At 43.6% G+C, this 26,119-nt stretch overlaps 1 protein-coding gene across 1 annotated transcript in view; it reads left to right on the top strand.

Moving 5' to 3' along the window:
- Aff3 (ALF transcription elongation factor 3) overlaps positions 1 to 26,119 on the top strand; it is a 577,149-nt gene that overhangs the window by 18,752 nt on the left and 532,278 nt on the right. Inside the window, exon 2 of the mRNA XM_027950674.2 lies at positions 18,024 to 18,152. Within this exon, the coding sequence (XP_027806475.2) occupies positions 18,100 to 18,152 (53 nt within the window). The 5' untranslated portion in view covers positions 18,024 to 18,099. The remainder of the gene's footprint in view (positions 1 to 18,023; positions 18,153 to 26,119) is intronic.

Consider the following 26,119-nt stretch of genomic DNA (forward strand, 5'->3'; position numbering starts at 1 on the left):
ATGATAATTTTTTGAAGCTACATTTTAATTTCCTCAAGGAAGTTAAGGGGTAAATGTTTTTCCTCTTCTCACACGAGCAAGAACAATCTGGAATATTCGGGTCAATGTGGGCCTCACCCTTCAAGGTTCCGTTTTCTGGCTGGACGAGTACTCAGGAAAAACAAACTAACATATCAACAAAACAAGGGAGAACAATTTGTAAGAAAGCAAGGTAGCTAGACTGCTGAGTAACTCACCAAATTTTATTATTATTTTAATTTAATGTTGCCTCTATAAAATATCCTTAGGTACAGTTGTTTTCTGCGGAAGATCTTAGACTGGGGCAGCTCATTGTTACCCACTGAATGTGTGTAGGCAGAGAGTTTGTGGGAACATGCATTCTGGTTGGACCCAGAGGATTGAGTGTTCACATGCTCACCTGGGTGCTGTCTTCCGGTTTGGACCATTAGAAGCCTCTCTAAGTACTTCTTATCAAGATCTGGGATGGCTCCCTCTTATGGACTATAAGCATCATCGCCCCCAGGACTAGAAGATACCCCTCTCCTGCCAGACTCTCCTCTCCCTGTTCTGAAGCGTTGGTTTTAATGTTGGCTAACCTGTTTGTTTTAATTAGGTCCTCAGACTCCATCCCCAACAGCATCGTCTACGGAAGCATAATCGACTCCATTCTAATGGGGCAGATCTGTTAATAATTATAGACCTGTTAATTTGGTGGAAATTCTTTCAAAATTCCACCATAGGTTCCTCTGTAATAAGCCGAGGATCTGGAGTTTCTTCAGCCTGATTCTCTTGAGTCCACGTGCTCCAGGAATGGCCATGAACCTTGTTGCTGGATTGTGGCCTTGGGTTAAGTAGTTCGCCCCTGTAAAACACAGTTGTTCCCCTGTAAAACAGGCGTAATGACAGTGCCTACCTCGTTTGGTTGTTTTGTGAATGGAATGAGAGAGAGTGCTCACTGTTACCTGCCAGTTTGTTAACACCCAATACTTGTCAGCCACTGTGAAGCCCTGATTAACAATGGTTACACTCGCCCATTGTTTTGGGAAGTCCAGCCAAGAGTAACATAACATTGTTTGCTGCTTTTATTGACTTTTCACAGGGCTTTGACTCTGGGGTCAACACCAGGTTAGGAATTAAGCAGCATGAGGTCAATGGAGACTCTAGCTACTGGTGCTTAAATGAACCAGCTTTTAACAGCCCAGCAGCAGGAATGGGCAGGAGTGGTCTCCTGAAGAGTGAGTAATCTCTCCACATGGAAAACAGAGCCAAGTGGCTTCAAGTAGGGCTATAAGGAGAGAGTCCCCGAGGGGAATCACAGGGACTTTTTACTATGCACCTTTGGCCTTACCTGTGGGCAGAGAGGAAACTAGTAATGCCATTTAGGCAATTAAGGAAATGGTAGAAACTGTGACACAGAGCCAGGGGTCTCACACATCTCTGTCAGAGGTGTGCTTTAAGGCTACATGGAGGCAATACCAGACTTTTCCTTAGTTGGAGTTTGTGATTGACCCCAGAAAGCAAGCAGTATTCCACTGGGTCCCTGAATCCTGTAGCATCAACATTGCTAAACTGTGGGTATGGAAAAACTATAAAGCACCAGGCAGGGTGGGGCACACCTGTAATCCCAGTGACTCAGGAGGCTGAGATAGGAGGATCTCGAGTTCAAAGCCAGCCTCAGCAATGGCGAGGCACAAAGCAACTCAGTGAGACCCTGTCTCTAAGTAAAATACAAAACAGGGCTGAGGATGTGACTCAGTGGTTGAGTGCCCCTGAGTTCAATCCCTGGTATCAAAAACAACAACAACAACAATAACAAAAATCTATAAAGTGGGTACTCTCAGGAGCCCAAGATCATGCCGAAGAGTTTCTTTCTGAAATAGAGCAATTGGGGGGGGGAAAGTCCATAAATAATTATATTCAATCAAACATACTTATCTTTGGAAGAAATTGTTAAACATTTAAATGTTTCAAAAAGGGTAAGAATAGTTGCCATTTAATAAGTGCATACTACAGCAGGTATGTCTTTGCAATGTTAATTCATATTTATTCATCAACAAAGCAGCTAGAATCATTAGCCTTATTAGATCAGTACAGGACACAGGAATTAGAAAGTTTAAATAAGTTGCCAAAATCTATGCTGCTCATAGAAGCACAACAAGAATTTGAACCAGATTTGCTGGATCTAAATCCTGTGTTCTTAACCAATACAAGAATAGCTTAGAGTCCTCTGATGAAGGAGGAGAAGGTTTACCCAGATCCAAATGAAATTTTTGTTTTTCAAAGTATATATACCTCTCTTCAGTTTATCTAAAAGATGTTTTCAAATAATTGGGATACAGATCGATGGTTTTCAGGTAATATAGGATATAGAGATAAAAGAAAGTAATTTGGTATTTAGGATCACTTTTCTTCTCCAGTTTTGGAGGCACTGATCAAGAGGCTAACGCATCAGCTTGACAGCTTCCTGGAGCTCAGGTGATAACTGTGAAGTGAGGACCACCAAGGGAAAGTGGAGCACAGCACATCCCCATCATTTGGACTGAAATCTTGAAAGTGGACTGTAGAAGAAATGGGGGGCTTCTCAGTACACATGCCTCTCAGTGGACTGCAGTAGAGTTTAAAATCCCTCAGCCTGAGAAATTGTGTACACAGGCTGAATTGCTACTGTCCCCACGTATGTGGCAGAATCAGACATAGTGTTTGGAGAAAAATAATGCAAATTAACTGTATAAATAATATTTATACATTTATGCAGAAAAATGACATCACCCTAGGCTTAAAATTACTGCTATAAATGTTTGCAAATGCCATGTCAACCACATTTAAAAAAAATGACTAAATATAATGAGGTAAATGAAGTGTTGGCAGTAGAAACAAGAGACAGGAGACAGCTGTGGGCTCCACATAAAGGAGTCATTAGACATCAACTTTAAGATAACTATGTTCATTATGTCCAAAGTTCAAAAAGATGTGGTTGGGAAACTGTAAGAATTAACCAAGTAGAAAATCAGGAATCAAAAAGCATGGCATTCCCAATTAAGTACTCATCGGATGGATCTAACTAGAGACATAGTGGAAGAAAGAATCAGTTAACTGAAACAAACAGTAGAAGAAAATATTATGAAAGAAACTTTTAAAAGACAGAAAGTAAAACAAAATTCCAAAAAAGAAAACAAAAGGTAGGAAAAAAACCAACAAGAAATTATAACATACAGAATCAGAATCTCAGAAGAAGAGAGAATAAATGGGTCAAAGTAAATAATTAGAGGGATAAGGGCCGATAACATCTCAAAACTGATGAAAGATAACAAAGTCAGATGATGAATTTATAAGGCAAAAATTTATAGGATGAATGAAAATAAATCCATACTGTATTAGTCAATTTTGCATTGGTGTGACCAAAAGACCAGACAAGAACAACTTAAGAGGAGGAAAAATTTATTTTGGCTCATGGTTTCAGGGATTCAGCCCATGGTCAGCTGGCTCCATAGCTCTGGGTTCAAGATGAAGCTGCTTATCATGGCAGAAGGGCCCAGCGGAGGAGAGCGGCTCAGTTAAGGCAGCCAGAAAGCAGAGAGCTTGAATGCAAGGAGCCAGGGATAACAGAATCCCCAAAAGCACACCCCATCACTGCCGCACTTCCTCTAGCCACAGCCCCACCCGCCTACCACCCGTCAATCTATTCAAATTATTAATCCATCAAACAGATTAATCCATTGATTAGGTTATAACTCTCTTAATCTGATCATTTCCGAACATTCCTGCATTGTGTCGTACATGAGCTTTCAAGGAAACCCTCATATCCAGACTGTATCATTTTCCCAGGTGCCTCATGTTACAACCGCTGGTAATCAAAGGCAAAATAAAATCTTAATACCAGCACCTGGGAACAACAACAGAGTTTACAGATGACTTTTTAATAGGTACAATAAAAGCCAGAGGACATTGCTGTGATATCTTCAAAGAATTAAAAGAAGGACTGGTAACCTGGAACTTTAAGCTCCCCCCCAAAAAATATTTTGAATTGTAAAGGTAAAATGATATTTCCATGCTAAAATAAATGGAGAAAGATTTTCAGCAGTAGAAATGTAATAAATGCCAATCGGTATTCTTCAAGTAGAAGGAAAAAATTATCCTAAATGGAAGTTCAGAGGTGTAAGAATGTATGGAGGACCAGCAAAAATGCTAATAATGCAAATTAACTGTATGAAACAATGCTGTCTTTTGCTTTTCAATATACTGAGAATTAATACACAACAACAGCCGTATATAAATTAGGCAGGGGTAAAAAGAATGATCTAAGGTTCCTTTCATTTTCCTGGAAGAGAATAAAACTAACACTATATTTTCATAACTCAAGAACGTGTACTTTTTTTTATCAAGTTCAAAAAATAAATAGTAAAAACCATATAAGTTTGAAGCTAGTAGAAGAGGAGGAACATAGAATAATAAAAACAGATGCATATAATCCAAATAAGAGCAAAACAAAAATAGAAAAAGAAGCAGAACAATCAGAGTATAAATAACTTCTAGCAAATGGGAGATGCAAAGCTTAATACGGATGTAATTACGTTAAATGTAAATGGATTAGGTGCTTCAATTAACAGGCAAATTTTGTCAAGCTGAGTAAAAAACAAATAAGCATATAGCTATATGTTTACAAGCAACACATCTAAATATAAGGATATAGAAAGGATAAAAGTAGAAGTAGGGAAAATATTTTTTTCTATAAACACTAACCCAAGTAAAGTGAATGTAGTTACATCTATATGAAAGAGTAAATTTTTAAAGCAAAAAATCATTACAAATTAATAGGAACAATTCATAATTATAACAAGGACAATTTGCAATTGATGTAATTATTCTAAATTTATGCACCTAATAGTATATTTTTACATATGTAAAGAAAAACTTGAAAAAATAGAAGAAGAAATTTTAAAAATCCTCAATCACAGTGAGAAATGTTAATAAGCCTCTTAGAAATTATAAAACTTGTAGACATAATATCAATAAGGATGAAGAGTTTTGAACAACCTGAATAGAAGATGACATACGAGCATATAAGTAGAACACCATTCCAACCACAGTAGAATGCACATATTTTTAAGCACACATGGAAAATCAGGTGTATGTAGCACCATGGAAGGGGTCTCAACCAATTTCAAAATATCAAAATGTTAGATCAAAGTATGTTCTGTGGTGACAGAGTAATTGAGCTATAAAACATTATGAAAAAAAAATGAGAAATTTCTGTTTGGAAATTAAGAAATAAATTAATAAATAATTAGTGTGTCACAAAAGGAACCACAATGGAAATTAGATAATACTGCACTTTGGACTGCATGGCGATCAAAATTTGTAGAACACAGCCAAATGTGCACCCATAAGAAAATGTGTATCAGTAAATGTATCAATTAGAAAAGAAAGAAGAACAAATATAAATGAAATGAGCATCCAACTCAAGAAATTAGGAAAAGTGCAGCAAGTCAAAACCAAACACACTGGAACGAAAGGAAAGATAATGAGGAGAGCAGAAATTGGCAAAGTAGAAAACAAATATACAATACACGTTACTGATCAAAAAAGTCAAGAGGTGGTTCTTTGAAAATACTAACAAGGTTAAGAAAGTCCTATTAAGATTGAGCAAAAAAAAAAAAAAAAAAAAAAGACAGCATGCTATAGGTTGGATCTGGAGCATCCCTCTAAGGCCCATGTATCAAAGCACCAGCCCACTGGGAGCTCCACCTACTGGAGAACCTTAGGAGGTGGAGCCTAGTGGGAGGAAGTTAGGTCATTGGGGGTGTGTCCTTGAAGGGGAGATTGAACCCCGCCCTTTCTTCTCTCTTTCCTTCCTGTCTTCCATGAGGTGAGAAGCTTTGTGTTCTACCTTATCAGGCCCCAAACAAGAAGCAAGTAACCATGGACAGAAACTTCCAAAATGATGAGCCAAAATAAATCCTCCTTTTAAGTAAATTATTTCAGATAGTTTGTGATAGTAACAGCAAACTGGCTAACACGGATGGAGAAAAGCCATAAATAAGAAATTTAAGGAATAGAAAAATGGATAACTATAGATCCTAACATATTATAGGGATAGGGAGTGAATCTAACTTTAGTCAATTATCTTGAAAAATATGAAGACTTGGGCACATTTCTGGAAAAATAAAACAAAAAATTGATAGAAACTAGACTTCAAACAATTTTAAAAAATTGAATCTATAATTTAAATTTTTCCTTCAAAGAAAATTCCAGTTTCAGATGACTTTACTGGCAAATCTATTAATTCTGTAAAAAAAAAAAAAAAAAAATTCCAACATTATTCAAATTCTTTTTAAATTTTGTTTAAACTGGGGGTTGTGAACCCAAGGATGCTTTACTACTGAGTTCTCCAGACAATTTTATTTTTTATTTGGGGACAGGGCTTCACTAAATCGCTGAGGCTGGCCTTCAACTTGCCGTCCTGCTGCCTCAACCTCCCGAGTAGTTGGGATTACAGGCAAAACAGGAAAACCATACTCACTTATAAGACCAATCTCGGACATGATCACTGGTAAAGCAGTTGCTTTTAAAAAGGCAAATTGAACCTACCAATAAGTACATGAGCAGTGGCTTACCACCGAGAGATGTCTATCCCATGAACACAAGACTGGCTTAACTTGTGAAAATTAATCTGTGTAATTCACTACATTAACCACTTATAGAAAAATGGAATCATACAGTACAATCATTTCAAGAGACTACAGAAAACATTTTATAAATTTTAGCATCAATTCACTATTTCAGTAAAGCAAACAAATAGATGTGAATTTAACAAAACTGCAATAGATGGGAAACTTCCTAATCTGAAAAGGGACCTATAAAAAATATCCCTATGGTTTTGATGGCCACTGTCAGTCCCTCTATTCAATATAGTATGTGCACTTACAGATGATATGTTAAAGAAAGTAAAATAAATGGAGTTATAAGGATTGCAAAGAAATAGCCATCACTCACAGATGATTTTTGGGTCATTATAAATATAGAAAATAAAAATGAACTTCCAGATAAACTATCAGAAAGAATGGGTGAACGTAATCAAAAACCTGAATGATAAATCTGAAAAATGTTCTAGATCTCTTTGCAATCAACTATTAAGCACTATTGATATAAATAAGAGGAAAATTAAATAAACAAGGATATACCATGTTCAGATATAGGAAGACTCAACATTGTTAACAAAGTGAGCTACCAATAGTTAAAACACTGACGGGCTTTTTGTGTGTGTGTGCACACCTGTATATGTGTGTTTGTGCATGTCTGTGTGTGTCACTTGACAAGCTGGTTTCAAAATAGTGCTGAAAAACGAAAGGTTAGGAATAGAAGATTAGCTTACAGAGGCAGAAGGCACCAGGCAATGACTTACCATCCATGGGGTTTATTATAAAGCCACAGTAGTTAAGAGCATGGTGCTGTCCTGGCACAAATAGACCAATGGAAATGGAAGGGTCACAAAAGAAAAGGACTTGGATTAGGGCCAGAGGGGACATCATGCCCTGGCCACCCTGGTGTGATGGCCTCCCCTAGGTCAGGGCCTCCTCAAACTCGCTCCCACCCTGATTGAATCAGTATCTTGGGGTAGGGCAAGTTGCTGGAAAATTTTTACCAGGTGATTAATCTGCAGCTTAAAAACCATCTCCCCCAACACACGGACTCACACATAAGACTTCCTAAATTTTGATGCATAATACAGTTTTTAATTTTTTAAAATCTACTTGTTATTTTGCATGGCTGGGGATTGAACCCAGGGCTTTGTGCAGGCTAGGCAAGTGCTCTACTACTGAGCCACACTTCAGCCCCAGTTTGTTTGTTTGTTTTAATTGAAAGCTCATGAGGAAGATGGATAATTGTATTACATCATATTATAAAACTTTCCAAAATCCCATTGAAATATTCTGTCTTTCTCCCCAAATCCTACTCCTTTAAATCTGCTGCTCCTTGTCTTCTCTGGCAAATGGGCAAAGTCCTTCATTCCTTCCCATGCTTAGTTATATATATATTGTGTGTGTGTGTGTGTGTGTGTGTTCAATTTTGTACAACCATTTCCCCTTTCCTCAGTTTCCCTCACCTACATCTCCATCATCACCTTGCTTATCAAACAAAAGTCATTCAGAAGAGTGTCCAGAAAGGGGGAAGGAAAAATGGAAAGTATTTGAGATGTGATGTCCCCTCCCCATCACACACTACACACTGTCTGTGCACGGCTTGCGTTGCCTTCCCGAGTGTCTCTTATGCACATGAACAGGAAATAAGGGAACATTTTCATTATGAAACAAACCCAAGTACAGGGGGCTCTCACGTGTGTGCTAGCAGCTGGTCCTCGTGATGCCAGGCTCAAGAAGCCAGGACCCACCCACCCTGCTGGTGAGAAAGGTTCCCAGGAACATGAAATGACCACCAGGGCTGCTGAGCTTCATGTGCAGGGCGGGCTTCAGGTGCAGGGTGGGCTACATGTGAAGGGCGGGCTTCAGGTGCATGCCACCTGTGCTGTTGCAGGGGACCCGCACTGAGAAGGGTCCTGCCTTGATTTAAAGCTCTGCTGTCAGCATTTCGAAGCTCTTAATAATGTATGAACAGGAGGCTCCACAGTTTTCTTTTTGCAAATGAGGCGGTGGCCCCGGGAGGGAAGGGGTTTGCAGACTTGCTGGATTTTACCACGGAAGCAAAACCTCCGGTTTGAGTCTTCTGTGAAATACTTTCTCTGGCTTCTCAGAAACCATTTCCTCTTTTCGACTCTCGTTGTCCCTCCGGGTTTGGCAGCTGGGTGTTCTCTGGCTGTTTTACCGAGTCTCTGATGTTTGTTTCCTGCTCGCTGAAAATGCTTTCACAACACCAGAGCGAGGTTCTTTGCCACCTGGCCTCCTTCTCGGGTCCTTTCCCCCCTCCCTCATTCTTGACCCTGCACTTGGCTTCGACAAGCTCCACCCTGGGGCAATGCCTTGACCCCCTAGAAACTTCTCTGTTAGAGGTACGTGACATGCTGCTCCTGGCCTTGGCACTGCGTCACATGCTTCTCTTTCGGCCTGGAATGCTCCTCCATGGCTGTCACAACACCTCATTTGGCTTTTACACCATTAGACCCAACCCAAGTGTTAGCTTCTATATTAAGCCGCTCAAGAGGGGCTCAGATGTCACCTACCCACTTTGGCTTCTTGATCATAGCTGGGAACTTGCTAATGTTGCATGGGTTGTTCTTCTCTCCCATCTTTCCCAAACCCTTTCTTCTAGATAAGTTGGCTCTTCCATTGGAATACAAGTCAGCCATTCTTTCTAGAAAGAGCTCCCGAGTGCCTGCATCCGTCATCACAGTCTCAACCACGTTAGAACGGAATTCCGTCTGACCTCCAGGAGACCACATCTGTTTTGCTTATAGTGGTGACCTCAGTGCCTGGCAAAATTCAGAGCACAGAACTGACTCAGTAACTGTTAGACTCAAGGATGAGCCAGTGAATGAAGATGTATTTGCATAATCCTCTCGGACGGCAGGCCTTTTTGGCTTTTGAAATTCCTCTTCCCATCTCTTTTCTAAGACCACCATTTAACACATACTAGGTGCATGATGTTTGTTCAGGAAATCAATATCTGAAATGACTTATGTGATCATTTGAGATTATCCTCTTGGGGCCTGACCCCGAGACCCAGGCTTGGGAAAGCATCCCCCCATAACCTCAGTCCCGGCTTGAGGTTGCATTCTTCAAGGGATGACGGCATGGGAATCTGGGCTGAGACTCACTCAGGTCCAGGAGGATGAGTTTTCCTTTATGTTGCAATAAACCTCATATTGTTGCCTAGAGAGTGACAGAAAGCAATGCTAAATTCATAAAATTGTAACTGTCGGTGCCAAGTGTATAGAATTATAATAAGCATCGCAGGAGAGGTGGAGCTGTGGAAAAGCACTGGCAAGCCTCCCCGGAAAGTGCTGCTCTGGTTACTTCAGTGGGTGGGAGGGCTGGCTGTGGGGCCTGGAATTCTCCTCAGGACCCCTACTGTGCTCGCTCTCACCCTCTCCCCAGGATCCTGGGCTCTCTCACTTTCTACCTCCCTTGTGCAGTTTCTTCCTGGAGAACCAGCAGGCAGCAGAGAGTGGGGAGATGGCTCTTTCCAGGGGATTCCTCCCTTCTTATCTTGTGGTGGGCATTTTCCTTCTTGTGGCCAGTTCCAGCTTCCTGCCTGAGGCTTCCTTCTTCTAAGAAACTAAGAAGTTGGGGTTTCTCTCATTCCCATGCCAGAGGGCTCCTTTTAAGAGACGGATTCTCCTTCTCCGTACAGTATTCCCAATGGACCTGGGACTTCTCCCCTGCCAAAGTGTTGAGGAAATCACCTCAATATATGGAGAACCAAGAGAAAGAATTCAGTGAGACCGAGCTCTAATCCTGGGTGCTGACTGCGGCTAGTGATGTACTAGAAGGGTACAGAGAAGTCAATGTGAGATCCATAAACATGAGGAAGAATGTTGTTCTGGCCAGACCTGAATTCTTTAAAAGGGAAATTGGAAACCTTTTGAGAGAATGAGCCCCCTAACACTAGAATTGTTCACGTGAAAGCAGAACACACCAGGACTAATGTAGCAGGCATTTCTGCATTGGGCAGGAAGTTAGCTAGAAAGAGCCTTCATGGTTTCTCTTGACTTTCAAGTGTCTGCCATTTTATTATGGGGTTCTAACCCTGCAAAGCAGTTTATATTTCAAAACACAGTGTATAATTAGTTGTTTTTCTAAACTCCTTCTGAAGTAAAGTAGCTTCATTCAGTGGTAATTGGTTTATTGGTAGAAACAATAACAAAGTCTGAAGCATGCATATTTTTAAATGTGGCAAGGACACAAGAAAGGCCGAGGGTTATTATTCCTGCACTATTTTCCATAAGTGAGATCTTTTGGTATCCCTGTGGGGGTATAACAGTGACTGAACCTGGTTAATAAATCATGTGAAAATAAAGAAACAATTAATAGTATGGAATATTCCAAAAAATTCTGGAGCCAGATTAATCAGTCTTCAGACAACTGAGCATGATTTTTTTATTAATTGACAAATCATACAATTGCAGTGAACCCAGAAGCCAAGATTATATTTGAGGAAGCAATCACAGGCTTTTGTAAGTCACAGTCAGTTCCTTGCTGGGATATCTGGTAGACCTGGCTGGATGTGGCAGTGTGCAGGGTGCACCCAGGAGGCTGTGGCTCCTCTAATCAGTTAGCTATAATGATCAAAACATGACAACAGAGGCTTAGGCACAGAGGGTCTCGTTTTGCTCCACAACATACAAACCTAGGTAGGTGGCCCAAACATGGAGTACGTGTGTGAAGATGTTGCCCAGGACGAGGCCTCCTTTTAATTTTAGATCTGCCAACATTAGTCTGTGATTTTGCGCTCAAGGTGCTCAAATTGCATTCTGCATAGGAAGAAGGAAGTGACCTTGAGGAAGGAGTGGTGTCCATTCAGGAGAGCAAAACATTCTGAGAAATGTCAACTGACATCAACAGATGTCTCATTGGCCTGAATGGTGTCACTTGCCCAGCTCTTGCTAAGAGAGATGGAAAAACACAGTTATTTCATCCAGGGTTATTACTTCTCCAAACCAGCCCTTAGGCTTTGTTATTAAGGAGGAGGGCTGAGGACTGGACAGGCAGTGTCTGCCAGAAACTTCTCTGTCTCCAACTTCTGATGAGGTTGAATCTTCTCTGTTTTTTCCTTTTCTGGACTTCAGGGCTCTGAGCTGTGGGAGAAGCCTTTATCTAAAGGACCTTATGAGGATATTATGCTCCTGCCCTTTCTTTACCCATCAATTTTTAACCCCTTACAATATACTTTAGAATTGTCTCTGTTTTTCGGCTATGGTCCATAGTTGCTCCATTTGCAATTTCAGCATCCCCCAAGAGCTGCCTGGGGACCATGGAATTCATGGATACTCTGATGCCATGGTAAAGAGCCGATCACCCACAGCTGTGCTGTGACTTCTTTCCTGCATTGTCCCCCAGAGCCAACCTGAGCCTCCTCCACCAGGACAGTGGCTCTTGCTGTCTGTTAGCACTGAACACACAGCAGCACAGCACTCCTGTTGGGAACAGCCCAACACCTTGAGATCTGTTTAAGTGAAAAAGAGGTCCTACCTGTAAACAAGAAAAGGTTTATGGCTCTCCTGACAAACTCCAGGGATCCCTGTCTGGCAGCTCTCAGGAAGAACAACTGAAAACAGAACTCTCACATTTTAGAACTGTCAGAGGAAAAACTGACAAAGAATATTCAATTTGGCCTTCCCTTGTTGCCAAGAAGGACACTGAGGTACAGAGACAGGATAGGGGGACAGGAGCTCACTCCAGGTGTGATATGGCAGAGCTCTGGGGGCAGGAGGAACTGATGGTGGTGGGGGGAGGAATTGCAGAGAGGGGAGGAGGGCTATCTCTTGCCTTCTGATTGGGTCTGCACTATGTAAATTATTTAAGCATCTGTAAACCTGGGTATAACTCTGATGTATAGATAATTTAGGCAAAGCTATTATGGGGTGGCAAATGGTATTAGGGTACCAGATCCAACCCCTGATCTGCCGTGCTTTGGTTATGACACTTATTTGTCCGTTAGTGAACTCACTTGCAAAAATCCCACCAAACCCAAACCATTATGGCATCATAATTTTATGTGCTCTTGGGAGAACCAGATGCAGTGGATACTCAGAGCAGGACCTAGTAGATGGTAGTATAGAAATGTCTGCTACTGTTACAGTTATCTCCTATTCTCAATGGTTTCAGTCCTTGAACCCTCCATAGTTGGCTGGTGGACATCTTGAACAAGCCTGGCAAAAGTCCAGGGGAGATGTAAGTTTTATGTCAGGATGGCTGATTCTTATTCCAGCATCAAGGGATCATCTCATGTCACAAAATAATGGAATTGTCCCCCAACAGGTTAACCTAGCATGAAATACACGTGATAGGAGGGCCTTTACCGGCCCACTTTTACGAATGGTCTCTGTGTCCTGTCTGAATTTTCATCTTGAGTCTAAGTGACTCCTTTGCTTTTTCTTTTTAAAGATGTGGTAAGCAGCACTTACTGGCCTTATGTACCAGTTGTATAAGAAACAATAACACCAAAGATAGATATGCATAGAATTCTTGTGCCCAATCAACTCCCCCCCCCCCTTAAGTTCTCTTTAATTTGGCAATACCTTAATTCTCTAAACAATGCTACGGTAATTGACGGCATTTGGAAATTATCTTTGTCTTGTTCGGTACTTGAAGGGCATGAAAAATTCCCCTCCACTTCCTCACCCTCTCCCAGGGGTCATTTTCCCCTCTCTTTTCTCTGCCCTGTTTGCCCTCTGACCCCGACTAACTCTGCTGTTTCCACTGACTTCTGAATCTAATTAATGTCTTAGTGGCTATATAAATGAATTATGTAGGCAGAAGGATGTTGGAAACTTTAAGAAAAGTGCATTCCTTAGGGAAAAACCTGGTTTCGCTAAAGGGGGAGGGGGGAGGGAGGAACACACATTCCCAGGGGGTAGAATGTCAGTAGAGTGTAAAACCCCAATAATATACTCACACTCAATAAAGAGCTGTTGCCTGATAAGCAGGCAAAACCTTAGGAACATCTATTTTGACATCCAAGTCATAACCAGCCACTATAGAAGCTGGTTGTGTGGACAGACTGTCCACATGTGCTGCTATCCCAAATTGGCCACTTAGCGGGAGGACTGGCCTCCCTTCCCCTCTGCCTCTCTTTTGCAGCCGGTTTACAACCATTTGCAGGGAGTATGTCCTTAGAGAATCTCTGGAATGACCCTGGCTCGCTCTCTCAGGGCCCCAGAATGTACTCCAGTGATATCCAGGACAGCAGGCAAGCAGGGAGGAGGGGCGGAGTGCTGAAGTTCTCAGCCAGAGGATACTGTCAGAGAGCCCAAGGCGGAGATGGTCCCTATGCCCCAGGTTTCCATGGAAACATAGAAGGAGTGATGACAGCCAGCACAGCCGCACCATCTGCTCAGGACCTGGTGAATGTTTAAAAAAAAAAAAAAAGAAAGGCACCTCGGATCTTAGGCTAGAACACACAGAGATACCTGTGGAGAGAGAGGAGAAGGCCGAAGGACACGAGACATCCTGTGTGGATTCAAAATCCATGCTGTCCTGAGGCTGGACAGATCAGCTTGTAATTCCAAAGCAGAAGGCCTAGAGGGTTTATCCTAGCATCCCTAGATACAGTTACAGACACCCAAGGAACCTCCCCCCAAGGAGCCTCCGGGAGGAGAAGCAGACTGAGTGGTGTGTCTGGGAGCTCTGCTGGAGCTGCTGAAGGTGTCCCAACACACCACGCTGGAGGAGGAGGAGGAGCAGGGGCTGATGGGAGCTGGATGAGGCTCCCACCACCTTCCAGCAGGACCACCTGCAGAGCTGGCTTTTGGCCTGACATATTTTTCTAGAGGACTGGCAGGATTCAAAAGAGAAAGAGAGGGGAAAAAAAACCTATCTGGTCATGAAAGCCGCCTCTGAGGTACAGCTGGGTCTTTGGAATAAGGCATGAATTAATAAAGCCACGTAAGGGTTCTCTTCTCTCAATTCCTATCTACAGGGAGATCTTAGTGAGATGCCACTGATTTGCTTCAGGGTCTACGTAGGAGGCTTCTAGTTCCAGGTTGGCAGAGTGAGTGGGGCCATTGCTTGGGGCACTCATGTGCCCCAGATGGAGCAGGATTCATTTCTTAGTTCTTTTACTTGGCCCTTTTAGCCTAAATAAGAAAACAAACCTATTCAGGAAGAAAACAGCACCTGTAATTTAGCTACCTTCCCCAGCTGCCCCCTCCTGAGTCGGGAGGCTTCCCTTGGCGCTTAGCAGTATGGCTCGCATGTCCCTGGGGATATAAGTCCCCTAGTCACGAGTTCTGTAAGTTACACAAAATCTACAGTAGCTTCACAGGGAACACCATTTTTAAATTTTTAATCTGGGCAATGTCTTACTCCTTTAAATAATAATAAAAAAATACATAAAACAAAACAAGAACAACTTTTCTGACGATTCTGGTGAATATTCTCATCCCAGAAGGCCTAAGACCCCCTTTTGCTTTGTATTAAGGCTTTTCAAAATTTGACAACTAGATGAAGTGCTTGCCTTGGTTCATGCTTCTAGAGACTGAAGGATAATGGGAGCACTATCATAAACCAGATAAATAATAATAAAAAGTTCTCTTCATAAAGGCTCTCATGCACCATTCTATCTTTTACTTCTAGAAATTATTAATTTAGAATTATTTCGATGGATAGCTCATAGCTCAGGAAATAATGGTATCTACAACTATTACTTGGGGTTCTTCTAAAGCCCCCATCCTCCAAGTGGACAATTTTCACAAACACATAACACTGGAAATAAAAATATGAATGCAACTATCCCCCTGTTAAAGGCCTCAAATAGAAAATAACACTGATTCCTGAAGAAAACATTTTAAAAAATTGCACAGTGAAATTGCTTTAGGCTCAAGTACACTCATATATTGACACAAGGCTCCAGAGTTTAGAGTCAAATATAAATCTACCCATTACTTCATAGTTCTTTTGGAAAGACCTTTTGTGAATAAGCCCCTCAACCAGCTTTACTCCCCCCCCACCCCACCCTTTCCATTTCTGGAACTTTCTATTTATCTTCAGCCTCCTGGCTGGGGGCAAATCTGTATCTTGAGCTTCAAATCTGGCTTGGGACTCACAGTAAACATGGTTCTGCTTGTTCTTCACCAGCCCTCCTTTGTATAAACAGATGTGGTGGGAAGGGAAGGGAAGCCAGATCCCCGTGAGGGGCAGGAGGTCTCTTTTCTGGAGAAGTTTCCCAGCTGCAGCCAGGAGCCCAAGGAACAGGACACGTTTCTTGTTCAGGCCTTGGAACTGGCAGTTCTTCCAAACAGGGGCTGTTCCTCTCGCTCTCTCCTCCACCCTCCACCCCCAGCCTTTGTTCCTGAGAATGCTGTCTCCATGTGATGTCTAGATCTCACTTTTGCCAGAGCAAACATTTCCAACAAGGCTTATGCTAAGGAGATACTAGGAAGAGAGATTTTTTTTTTTTTTTTTTACCCCTTCTCTGGAGACTGGGATTTGGGAAGCCAGCCCTCCACACCTGTACTTTTTCCTCTGTTAACATTCCCTTTGTTCTTTTGTAGCTTTGTTACCATCTTCAACTATCCAGGGAGGTTTTTAAGGGTGGGAAGTTGTCAGTTTCCAAAATAACAATTCTGTTTTCTGCGGCTGTTGATGCAGTCTCTGCCGAAATTCAGTGTTTTACATTTTTGCACATTAGTTATGGATACGAATAAAGGAAGGAATACTACTTCAGGGCTCTGGAAAGAAGGAGGTGGGGCTGACTATTTTGCAACCCAATCTGAAATAGGAAAGAATTTTCATTGGCCTTCTGGCCTTCTACCTGTGTCCAGAACTTAGTTTGTTAATCCTCCTTCAGGGGTGGGTGAGGTGAAGAAGGTGGAAGGGAGTCTCTAGGTTTGACCCTGGAGGGGACCCTGTGACTTCCACCCAAGGGTCCAAATTTCTGGCCTCCCCAGACAGCCACTGTTCTTATCCAGAAAAGGAACAAAGGAAAGGAGCGCCTGGAAGGCCTTCCTGATGACAGGGAATGTAGGGTTTAGTGTGAGAAGTGAGGCCATTGCTCTGTGCCCCTCTCTCCAAGAATTCTGGGGAATTCTAAGCGGATGCTCCCAGAGCTGTGGCCAGGAGGACAGGAGAGTCAGGGACCCAGGATGGGCCCCATTTTAGACCAGCAGAGGAGAAGCAGAGTTCCAGTTCTGATCTGCTGACTTGACTCTCAGTGTATCTATGACAGTGAGCGGCATGGGTGTGGAGGGCGTTGGGGGGACGTTCCTTAAACCAGGGCAGCAATAGTAACAAGGACTTGGATTTTTAGGAGCCACGATAATACTCTGTCATCATTCCAGCTGACAGTCTGCCACTCTCCAGACAGGAGAGGCAGCGGGAAGTTTGCAGTGGACACCCAAGAAGCCTTCCCTTTAAGAGAAATTAAAAGAAAGCCGGTTGGTTTCCAGGGACCCTCCAGTTGGGGGGATCCTGGGACACCCCCCCCCCCCCCCCGCAGGCCAAACTGCAGCTGAGAGCCGGTCTTCTTAGAAGGGCTCTCCTTCCCGCTTCCTCTGTATTTCACATAACTTACTGACTCCATATATTCGAAACGATTTGTTTACGGCGCTGCTGCGGGCTGCAGTTAACTCTCACCGCGCCTGGGGCGGCCAGGGAATTTCCCAGCACCCACCTCAGGTCTGCAGCCTGCACAGAGCCCGCGGCGGCGCGGAGCGGGGGTCTAGTGAATTCGGGGCGGCAAAAGAAGTGCGTGCAGCCGGGACAGGACCGGGTGGGGCCGGCGAGGGCAAGAGGCAGAGGGATGCGGCAGGCCGGGCACGGCTCAGCATCCCCCTGCACTCGGTGAGGTCGCCTGCCCTTCTCCCCAGCTCTCGCACCGGCCCGGGCATCCCGGGGCTGCGGAGGGTCAGGAGGGCCGCGAGGGTCTGGGGAGCAAAGGGCGACCCCGAGGCGCGGCCTGCTAGCGGCGCGGGACCCCGAGGAGCTGCGCAGGGAGCGCACGGGCGCGCGGGGCGGGCGCGGCGCGGGGCTCACGGCGCGCGCGCGCCTCGGCCTCGCCCGCGCACACGCGCCTCCCCGAGGAGAAAGAGGCGGGCGGGCGGGCGCCGAGCACCGCGGCGGCGGCGGCGGCTGCAGCGGGCCGGGCCGCCGCGAGGGAGGGGAGGAGGGGAGGAGGGGCGGGCGCAGGGCCGGGGAGGGGGCGGCGGCGGCGCGGCGAGCTCGCCGCTCTCTCGTGAGTGTGCCTGCGCGCGAGCCGGCGAGCGGGTGAGTGCGCTGGGCGCTGCTGCCAGCCGGGCCGGCCGGGAGTCGGGGGCGGGGGCGCCGGAGCCCCGATCCGGGGGCCGGCGGCGGGCGGGCGGCGGCCCCTCGGGCGCGGCCGGGATGCACCTTGAGCGGTGCTTTTCGTTGCAGCGCGCGGGCGGCCCGAGCCTTGGAGGCGGCGGCGGCGGCGACGGCTGTAGCGGCGGCGGCGCTGACACCTCCCACCATGGACAGCTTCGACTTAGCCCTGCTCCAGGAATGGGACCTCGAGTCGCTGTGGTGAGTCCCGGTGCCGGCCGCTTCGGGCGGGCGGGAGCGGCGAGGGGAGCCCGGGCGGCCCGCGCGCCCTCACCTGGGCCGGGGGGCTCCTGCCGCCGTGGGGGTGGGGTGGGCCGGGGGCGCCCGCCTCGCCGGCTCCTTCCTGCCTCTCCTGGCTGGATGCACCGCCGCCTTTCCCTCTATTTGCCCCCCTTTCTGGTCCCCTCCCCTCCGTGCTGCCTGCCCCAGCCCAGGGGGCCCGCGATATGTGTGCCAGGGGCAGATCGCAACCGTGGAGAGAAAAAGAAGCGATTTTTAGAACGTGTCACTAATGCCTGGGGATCCACCCCTCGACCCCCTAACCCCTCTCAGCTCCCTCCTCTCCGATTGCGCCTCCTCCCAGTTCTCCGAAAGCCTCGGGCTCGCACCCGCGACCCCCTGGAGTTGGCGCTGCTGCGAAGTGCCCTCAGAGGATGCTCCAGCCCCCTCCCTGCCTGCGCCGGGTCTTGGCGGCTGCATCCTTTCTGTCTGTCCCACCCACTCCCACTCGATTTGGAAAAGTGAACACCCAGGGCAGGAGGCGAATTTTTCTCCGTGCGGGAATTCCAGAGGCCTTGGCCCAGGGAGACTGGTTTCCTGGAGGTTCACAGTTCCTCTGGGCCCTTTCTTCACACCTCACCACAGTTGTACTCCTCCTCCTCTTCTCCACCCTCACTCCCGGCGCGGCGCCCCGTGTGTCCCTTTATGCTTTGCTCACAGCTCGCAGCCTGGGTGCACTCTGGGTTGTTTCTCGGGGATCTCACATTAAGGGGCTGCTGTAGGTAAATCGCAGGTAGAAACAGTTTAATTCCGGTTGCGGGTGTCTTAAAAATCCCATTGGCTGCTTCAACATCCCTCTTATTACCCCTCACTCCCCCTCCCCATCCACCCCACTATCTCTTAAATGTTTCCAACCAGCCCTATTCAGGTGGTGGAATTACTGCCTGCATATTCCTGGAGGAACTTGTGTTATGTTTAATATTTACGGGGATGAACATCTGCTGGAACAAGCATATTAACTGTACTCTGTTCTGCCTCTGGTAATCGCTTATTGTAGTACTGAGCCTCCCCCCCCCCCCTTAATTCAGTAAAGATTTCACATGTGTCTAAAACTGCAAGTGGTGTGCACATGAATATGCAGTGCACAATTTTAAAGCTAAACTGCTGTATGATTTATGGCTCATATGGATGATATGTGGTCTATGTGGGTATTTGCAGTGATTTAGGCTTCCAGTGACTTTTATTTTCCTAAAGACAGGTGTAACAAAATAAACTAGACACAAAGCTAGCGAATTATCGAGCAGTTTCTTATAAAAAATCTGATGGTGAGTAAGTACAGCTTGCTCTGCATAATGCTGGCGCCTATAAAACACACAAGGATGGGCCCTAATGTAATAAAACTTGTATATATTACACTGGAAACTTCAAAGAGTCAGTGTAGAAAGAATATGAAACATGTTATTACTCTATAAAAGTTGCTAATTACTGTGTTGCTGCTCCTGGGGATATTTTAGCCTTTCATTTACAGATACCTATTATTTTACAGGTTTACATTTAGAAATGTTGGTTTCTGGCACCAATTCAATAGGTTTCCAGATTAGCAACTGTACTTTAAAAAATGACTTTTGCTTTTTAAACGGCAGTCAAAGGGAAGAACTTATTGTTTTGCCATATTTTTTATGCTGCTCGTCTGCTTGCTGACTCAAACTGAATCCCTTCATGACTTTTATAAGTGGTGTTTTGAGATTATCAGCCATAATTTGTGGACTCTTCCAGCACAGGGCCTGAGCGCTATTTTCCTTTGCAACCTTAGTTCCCAGATGAATTACCTGGAACACTGTTAAACAATAAATGTCTGTTGAATTGACTTGGAATTTATATTAGTTACAGTATACATTATTTCTTTTACAAAAAGAAAAATTAAACATTTCAATAAAAACTGTACATGTAATCATGTTTTAATCAGTACATCAATTTTTGGCATATAGAAGCATTCTTGATTACAATATAGTAGGACAGTTTGGCTGGAGTGTTTCCCATTTTGCAGATGTAGCATTTACATATCACAAATGCTTGTGTGTTTTATCTTTAATTTAAAGATAAACCAAACTCCTTGAGTAGAGATTTTTCTCTCAGTTATGGGTGAATTTTTGGATGGTATGTTCAAACTTAATTTTATGGTTTACTTAAAATTTTGTTTTTGGTTTACATTTAAGCTAATAGGTGATCCAGAATAGCTATTCAACTACTTGCTGTGTTGTCTGGTATTTTCATGGCCATTGTTTTCTTATTTGAATCTCATGACAATCCTGGCAGTGGTAAGTGGAAGGAGTCCCATTATATAGACGAGGAAGTACAAGCTTTGAACTGTTATGTGACTTTACTGAAACCATAAAACAAATGACAGCAGACTCCAGAAAACTAATATTTACTGAGCACTTATTTTTACCAGACACTGTTGTAGGTACGTTACATATTTTAGGGCATTTAATCTATATAACAGTCTTACAAAGCAAGTTCTCTCAGTTGTCTCATTTTACACATGGGGAAATTGAGGTAAACTGCCCAAGGTCAGATAGCTGCAAGAGGAGAGGTATATGTATTTGAACTAAGAATTAGCTTCAAAACCCACTTTTCTGATTTCAAATCCAGTGCATTTTCTAGAATCCTGCAGATGTCTCTTCGTTTGTAAAGATGGCTCTGGAATTAATTATAAAGCAAAGCCTTGATGAACTGGAAGTTAAGGTTCTGGTAAAATATCAAAAAGAAGGTCAGAATCTTAAATGGTATTGCTCTAAAATTAAAAATATGAAAACAGAATGCCATGATTTAGGAAATTATATCTGCTAATTATGAATTAATTTATGAAACTAGGTATATATTTTAAATAAAGGTGATTGAACACTTCTTCCTTTATTTCATCATAATAAAACAGTTTTCTTTGAAGGGGAAAGCGGAAGTACAGATTAATGGCAAAAACGAATCTCATTTTAAATCCCTAACAACTTTTTCTAATTGGTGGATATTGTTTTCCAATAAAACTAATTGCACTTTATTAGTTGTGACTGTGGCTTTGACTCTGAGCTCCCTTATTCTAGCCATCACGGAAAGTGTCTGCAAATGACTGTAGAGATCATATTAAGGGAAAAGCTTAGTACTACTGAATTAATCAATATATGCAATCAATTGATAATTCAATAACTACCTGCTCTGCTCCCATGCACACTGTTGCTCTTACTCAGAAACATCCATATTTATTTTTCAAGGAAAGGTTTTTAAGTCTGAATTACCAGATGGCTGTTCTCTTTAGCCATGCCTTAGAGTTGAGATGGGTTATTTTAATTAACACTTTTAATTCTACTTCCCATTTCTAGTTTGAAGTCAGACTGGGGAACCTGGAACATGGTGAAGGTGCTCATTCTTACCCAGCTCTGTAGCTTCACTCAGTAGAGCCAAGTTCCTAGAGTTGGGGGATTCAGTAAGTCTGCAGGGGCAAATGCTAGAGAGGAGCAGCACCTCTGCTCAGCTTCCTCTCCATTCCCTTTTGCTTTTCTCCTGTCATCTACCAACTTCAGGTCATCTGCTAGACATATATGCCAGTCCTCAGGGCCTTTAAAATAATAACCATTGCTTTTCGTAGGTTAACTGTTGTTTTTGTTGATTCACTTAACAAATCTTTATTGATCATCTCTAAAATATAAGACCTTGGGCTGGTTGCTGTAGGGTATGGAAAGATGAGTAAAACATGGGTTGTGCATATTGTCATCTAGTAGGAGAATGAGATAAGTCCATAAGTGCAAAAGGAAAGTCTTCAACTCTGGCAATTCAGAAGAGAACATATTTGGACTAGTGTGGGAGGCAGAGGAAGGAAAAAAGAAAAATTGAATAATAAAAAAAATAACTAGTATGGAAGAGGTGGCCTTTGAACTAAGCTTTGGAAGATGAATGGGATTTTTACAGACGATGCGGGTGGGGGTATTGAGAGGACACAGAGGCATCTTGGGCAAAGAAAGAACTTGAACAAAGGCTTTCATTGGTGTCTCTGAAAGATTCTTTTATGAATCATGATGGAATTACCTATACTACATAGTTTAAAGATGCAGAACTTTGTAATCATGATATGGTTTCAGTGAATGAGGAAAATTTTCCAAAATGAACTCAAGCTTGTACTTCATCTGCCTTAAATGTGAACTCATTTTACTTATTGGGGAGAAAGTCTATCAAAATGACATAGTAAAAATTCAGACCCTCCCTATTACCCTGTCCATATATCTACATATAAGCCAGAATCCCATACACATTTTGTTCACTTTATATTCTTTCAAATTGCAACTTTTGATATTAGAGTATATGGATTTTGTTTATACTTGTTTATTCAACTTAAAGCATTCACAGCATTAGGCATTGCTAGAGGATAGGTATTTTAGGGCCCTGGCTTTTAAATGTTTTAAAACTACCACCAACAGTGACAAATACATTGAACTTGGCAATCACATATATCCGTGTACACAACAGAAACGAGAGAGTCATGAAGTAACACTTATTCTTACTATGTACGATGCATTTTGATATTCTCTACCTATTTCTTTTCTTCTTAATTCTTAACTTCCGGGTTGAAACCTGCAGTTTAAAAACTTACTATCGGGTACACAAAGGAGGAACTTACAGGGAAATAAGGCATATACTTATCAACATCTGCAATACAAAACTGACACTGCCCTTTGGAGGGGGAATGGCCACATCCAGTTGAGGGAGTAAAATATTCATGGCTGAATGGCATTTGAAATGGATCCTGGGGAAGGAGAGTTTCAGGAAGAAGAAATTAAAGGGAGGAAAATCTATGTGGAAGGAAGACTGTGAATAGAAATATGGAGGAATAAAGTAGGGCTTGTTTGAAGTTGTCATTGAAGGGTAGGAAAGGACTGCACTCCTGCAAGGGGGAGGAAGACAAACTGCGCCACTAACAGCTTAGTCTCCACGGGGATGCCTCCCGGGAGAGCCCCCTGATTCTCTTGGGGGTCCTTTGTAAATCAGTTGCTGCTGGACATGCCCAGGCCACGGTTTTCTTCAGGCTCCCTTGTTTAAGCTTCCAGGCCCCTTCATAGTGTCAGAAAAATTCCATAGGTCCCTATTTTGGCCGTCAGATCCTTGGACCTTTTCTTCCCACCCTTAGCAGAGCTAGCATTTTAAACTGCTATCACTTTGGTCAGTTCCTTAGGCTTAAAGCGGCTCACCACGACACACAGACGAATGGAGAGCAAATCACACGCAGGGACACATGCACGCACGTGGAGATCGCCAGGTATCCTGGAGCTGATTGGTTGAGAATAGCCCCTCCCCCCCGTGGCTGTGCTTACTCTCATTGGCTAAAAACAACCATGTGGTTGGCTGAGGAGGCTTTCATTGGTTGAAAGTCTCAGCACGTGTTCCGAGCGGAGGAAAATACCTCAGCCCGTGGAGTGGCTGGGTTTGGGAGAGCGTGGCTTGCAGGGCTAGCAGGGACCCACAGGCTGCAGAGAGCCGGTGGCCAACGTGGAGCGTCCACCGGAGCCCGGAGCCCTGTGTGGGAGAAGGCCTGTGGGAGACGGTTTAGTTCAGGGTGCAGAAGTTGAGGACTCACGCTTGGCGGGGTCCGCGATGCGCGCGTTGGATGAGCGCGTTGGATGAGCGCGTTGGATGAGGTTTAACCAAAAGTCTTTTGATGACGATGAAGATGAGCATTATGTGTGGGGAAATGATTCCTTCCTGTGTTCCAGATTTTCTTTTGTCAAAACGTAGGAGGGTTGTAAAATGGTAAGAATCTATTTTGAGAGAATGTCCCTGTGAACCAGAATGGGTCTAATCAATAGCACTTTGGATCAGCAATTTGAACGAGGTCCTTTGGCTCCGTATAGGTTAAAAATTAGTCAAATTAAGAAAAAAAAAACTCACTCTTCATATAAATGCAAGTTTTTTGGTGTGTGCAAATAAAAATTTTAACCTGGAATAGACTTGCCTCTTTAAATTTTCCTTATTTTGGGAATAAAGCCTTGGTGGCAAAATCAAGGCCATAAAAGATAATTTTAATATCATTTAATGGTAACATAATGCTTCCTTGTTTTATTACAAAGTGAAATCCATAAAACTTATTTTTCAATGTTGGCTGTTCCTTTTCGTCTGGTAATTTAATTGAGGTTTCTGAATTCAACTGGCTCCAACCCTTTTTTCTGTTTGGCCCAGGGCAGCTCACAATTTTTCTCATTTCCTATTCTCAGTCTTGGTTTAATCACTTATAAAATGACAGCACTTACACTGGCCTACCTCATAAGGTTGTGATGTTAAGTAATAAAAGTGTCAATTGCTCTGTGAATGCCAAGTGTAGCTCTTTTATACCTTTTGCTTTCTTAAAAATGTCTCTCTTTTTTTTTCATAAACAAGGGAAGACACAGAAAGACCACATGGGGTCAGGTTCAGCCATCAGTGTGGTACAGAGTTCTGTTCCTGGTCATGGGACCCAGGGATGTTTTTGAGTGGAGATTAGTAGTTTGTCTTAGTTGTGCATCATAGTCTAGCAGACTCACGGTTGGACTACTAACATGTGGATGTATGAACCATTACATAAACTTTGATGTTTCACTGAGAATGTATTGTATTGTTACCGCTGTTGACCGGAGACGAGTCCTTGCTTCCCCAATGTTTTAGTATAACACCAGAGAAGCACGCCGAGGCAAGTTTAGAGTGGAAAATAGAAGTTTATTAAAGGACAGCAGAAAAGACTTCTCCTGGAGGAAGAAGGGGACCCAAGAGATGGAATCCGTGGAAGTGCGGTTGTTTCCCCTTTTTATAGTTTTCGGTGATGGAATGTAGGTGGGAAGGCCGGAGGGGTGGGACACAGGTGGGCCAAAGAAGTAATCTGGGCAGGAAGGACTCCAGAGGCAGCATCTTCAAGTTTGCTGTTCATTAACATTTGTTTGGGATGGGCTAGCTTCAAATCTGCTGGGGCTGTTCATTAACATTTCTTTGGGATGGGCTATCTTCAAATCTGTTGGGGGCTGTTTCCTGGACTTCATTAACATTTCAAGAGTTGCTCAACTTTTCCGGGGGGGTTCATTCTCAATGGCCTCCATTTTAGATCTCACTCGATATTAGACCCGATTTACCTAACTACACTGACTACCTAATTTTAAATCTGGCTTCAGTATTACCAACCATTACAGCAAATGACTTCATTTGGCACTGTGGGTCTCATTAAATTATGTCAGGCTAATCATAATTTAGGTTTACTAGAAACAAAACACACAGTTAGACCAGGGTAAGAGGATACCACACCACCAAAGAAACGAAATGGGTTTAATGGGAGGAAATGACACCTGGAGACATGGTGGGGGACCTCAAGATTTGAAGGTGTTTCACTGAGTTGGGGGAATAGTCGTTCTGGTGGTTGCTCAAGGGTGCAAGCAAGATCTGTGGGCGTGCCAGCATTTCACCGGCTGTGGTGTGGGCTCTCAGAGCATGCCGATTTCCTGACTCTCTAGAAAGATATTCTTGGATAAGCAGACCAGGAGCACAGGGTTCCCTCCAAGAATCTTTCCATCTCCCAAATTCTGATTGTTTCCATCACAGGGAGCAGGAGACAAAGAGTTCAGAAGTCGTTAATTGTATTCACTTGTGTATTTTCCCCTCACACATGGAGAAAGGCAGGGAGGGTACTTAAACTTCTTCACATAATTTCTCCCCGGGAGACTCATTGTTAGCAGAGGTAAACAAAAATGACTGTAATTTGGAGACCACGCTAATGTAGCAACTCAGTTTAGAGTTATGTGTTTAACTTGATGGTGAAAATAATTTTAGTTTTCCTTTTTTATGGACAGGAAATTAGTTTTCGAAAATCCCCTAGAGGCTCGTAATGGGAGCCTGTTAGTCTTAGTTAAATTTTTCTTGTCATACCTGTGCTGTTTACCTGAGTTATG

Source organism: Marmota flaviventris, chromosome 14, assembly GCF_047511675.1.
Source record: "Marmota flaviventris isolate mMarFla1 chromosome 14, mMarFla1.hap1, whole genome shotgun sequence".
Lineage (NCBI taxonomy): Eukaryota > Metazoa > Chordata > Mammalia > Rodentia > Sciuridae > Marmota > Marmota flaviventris.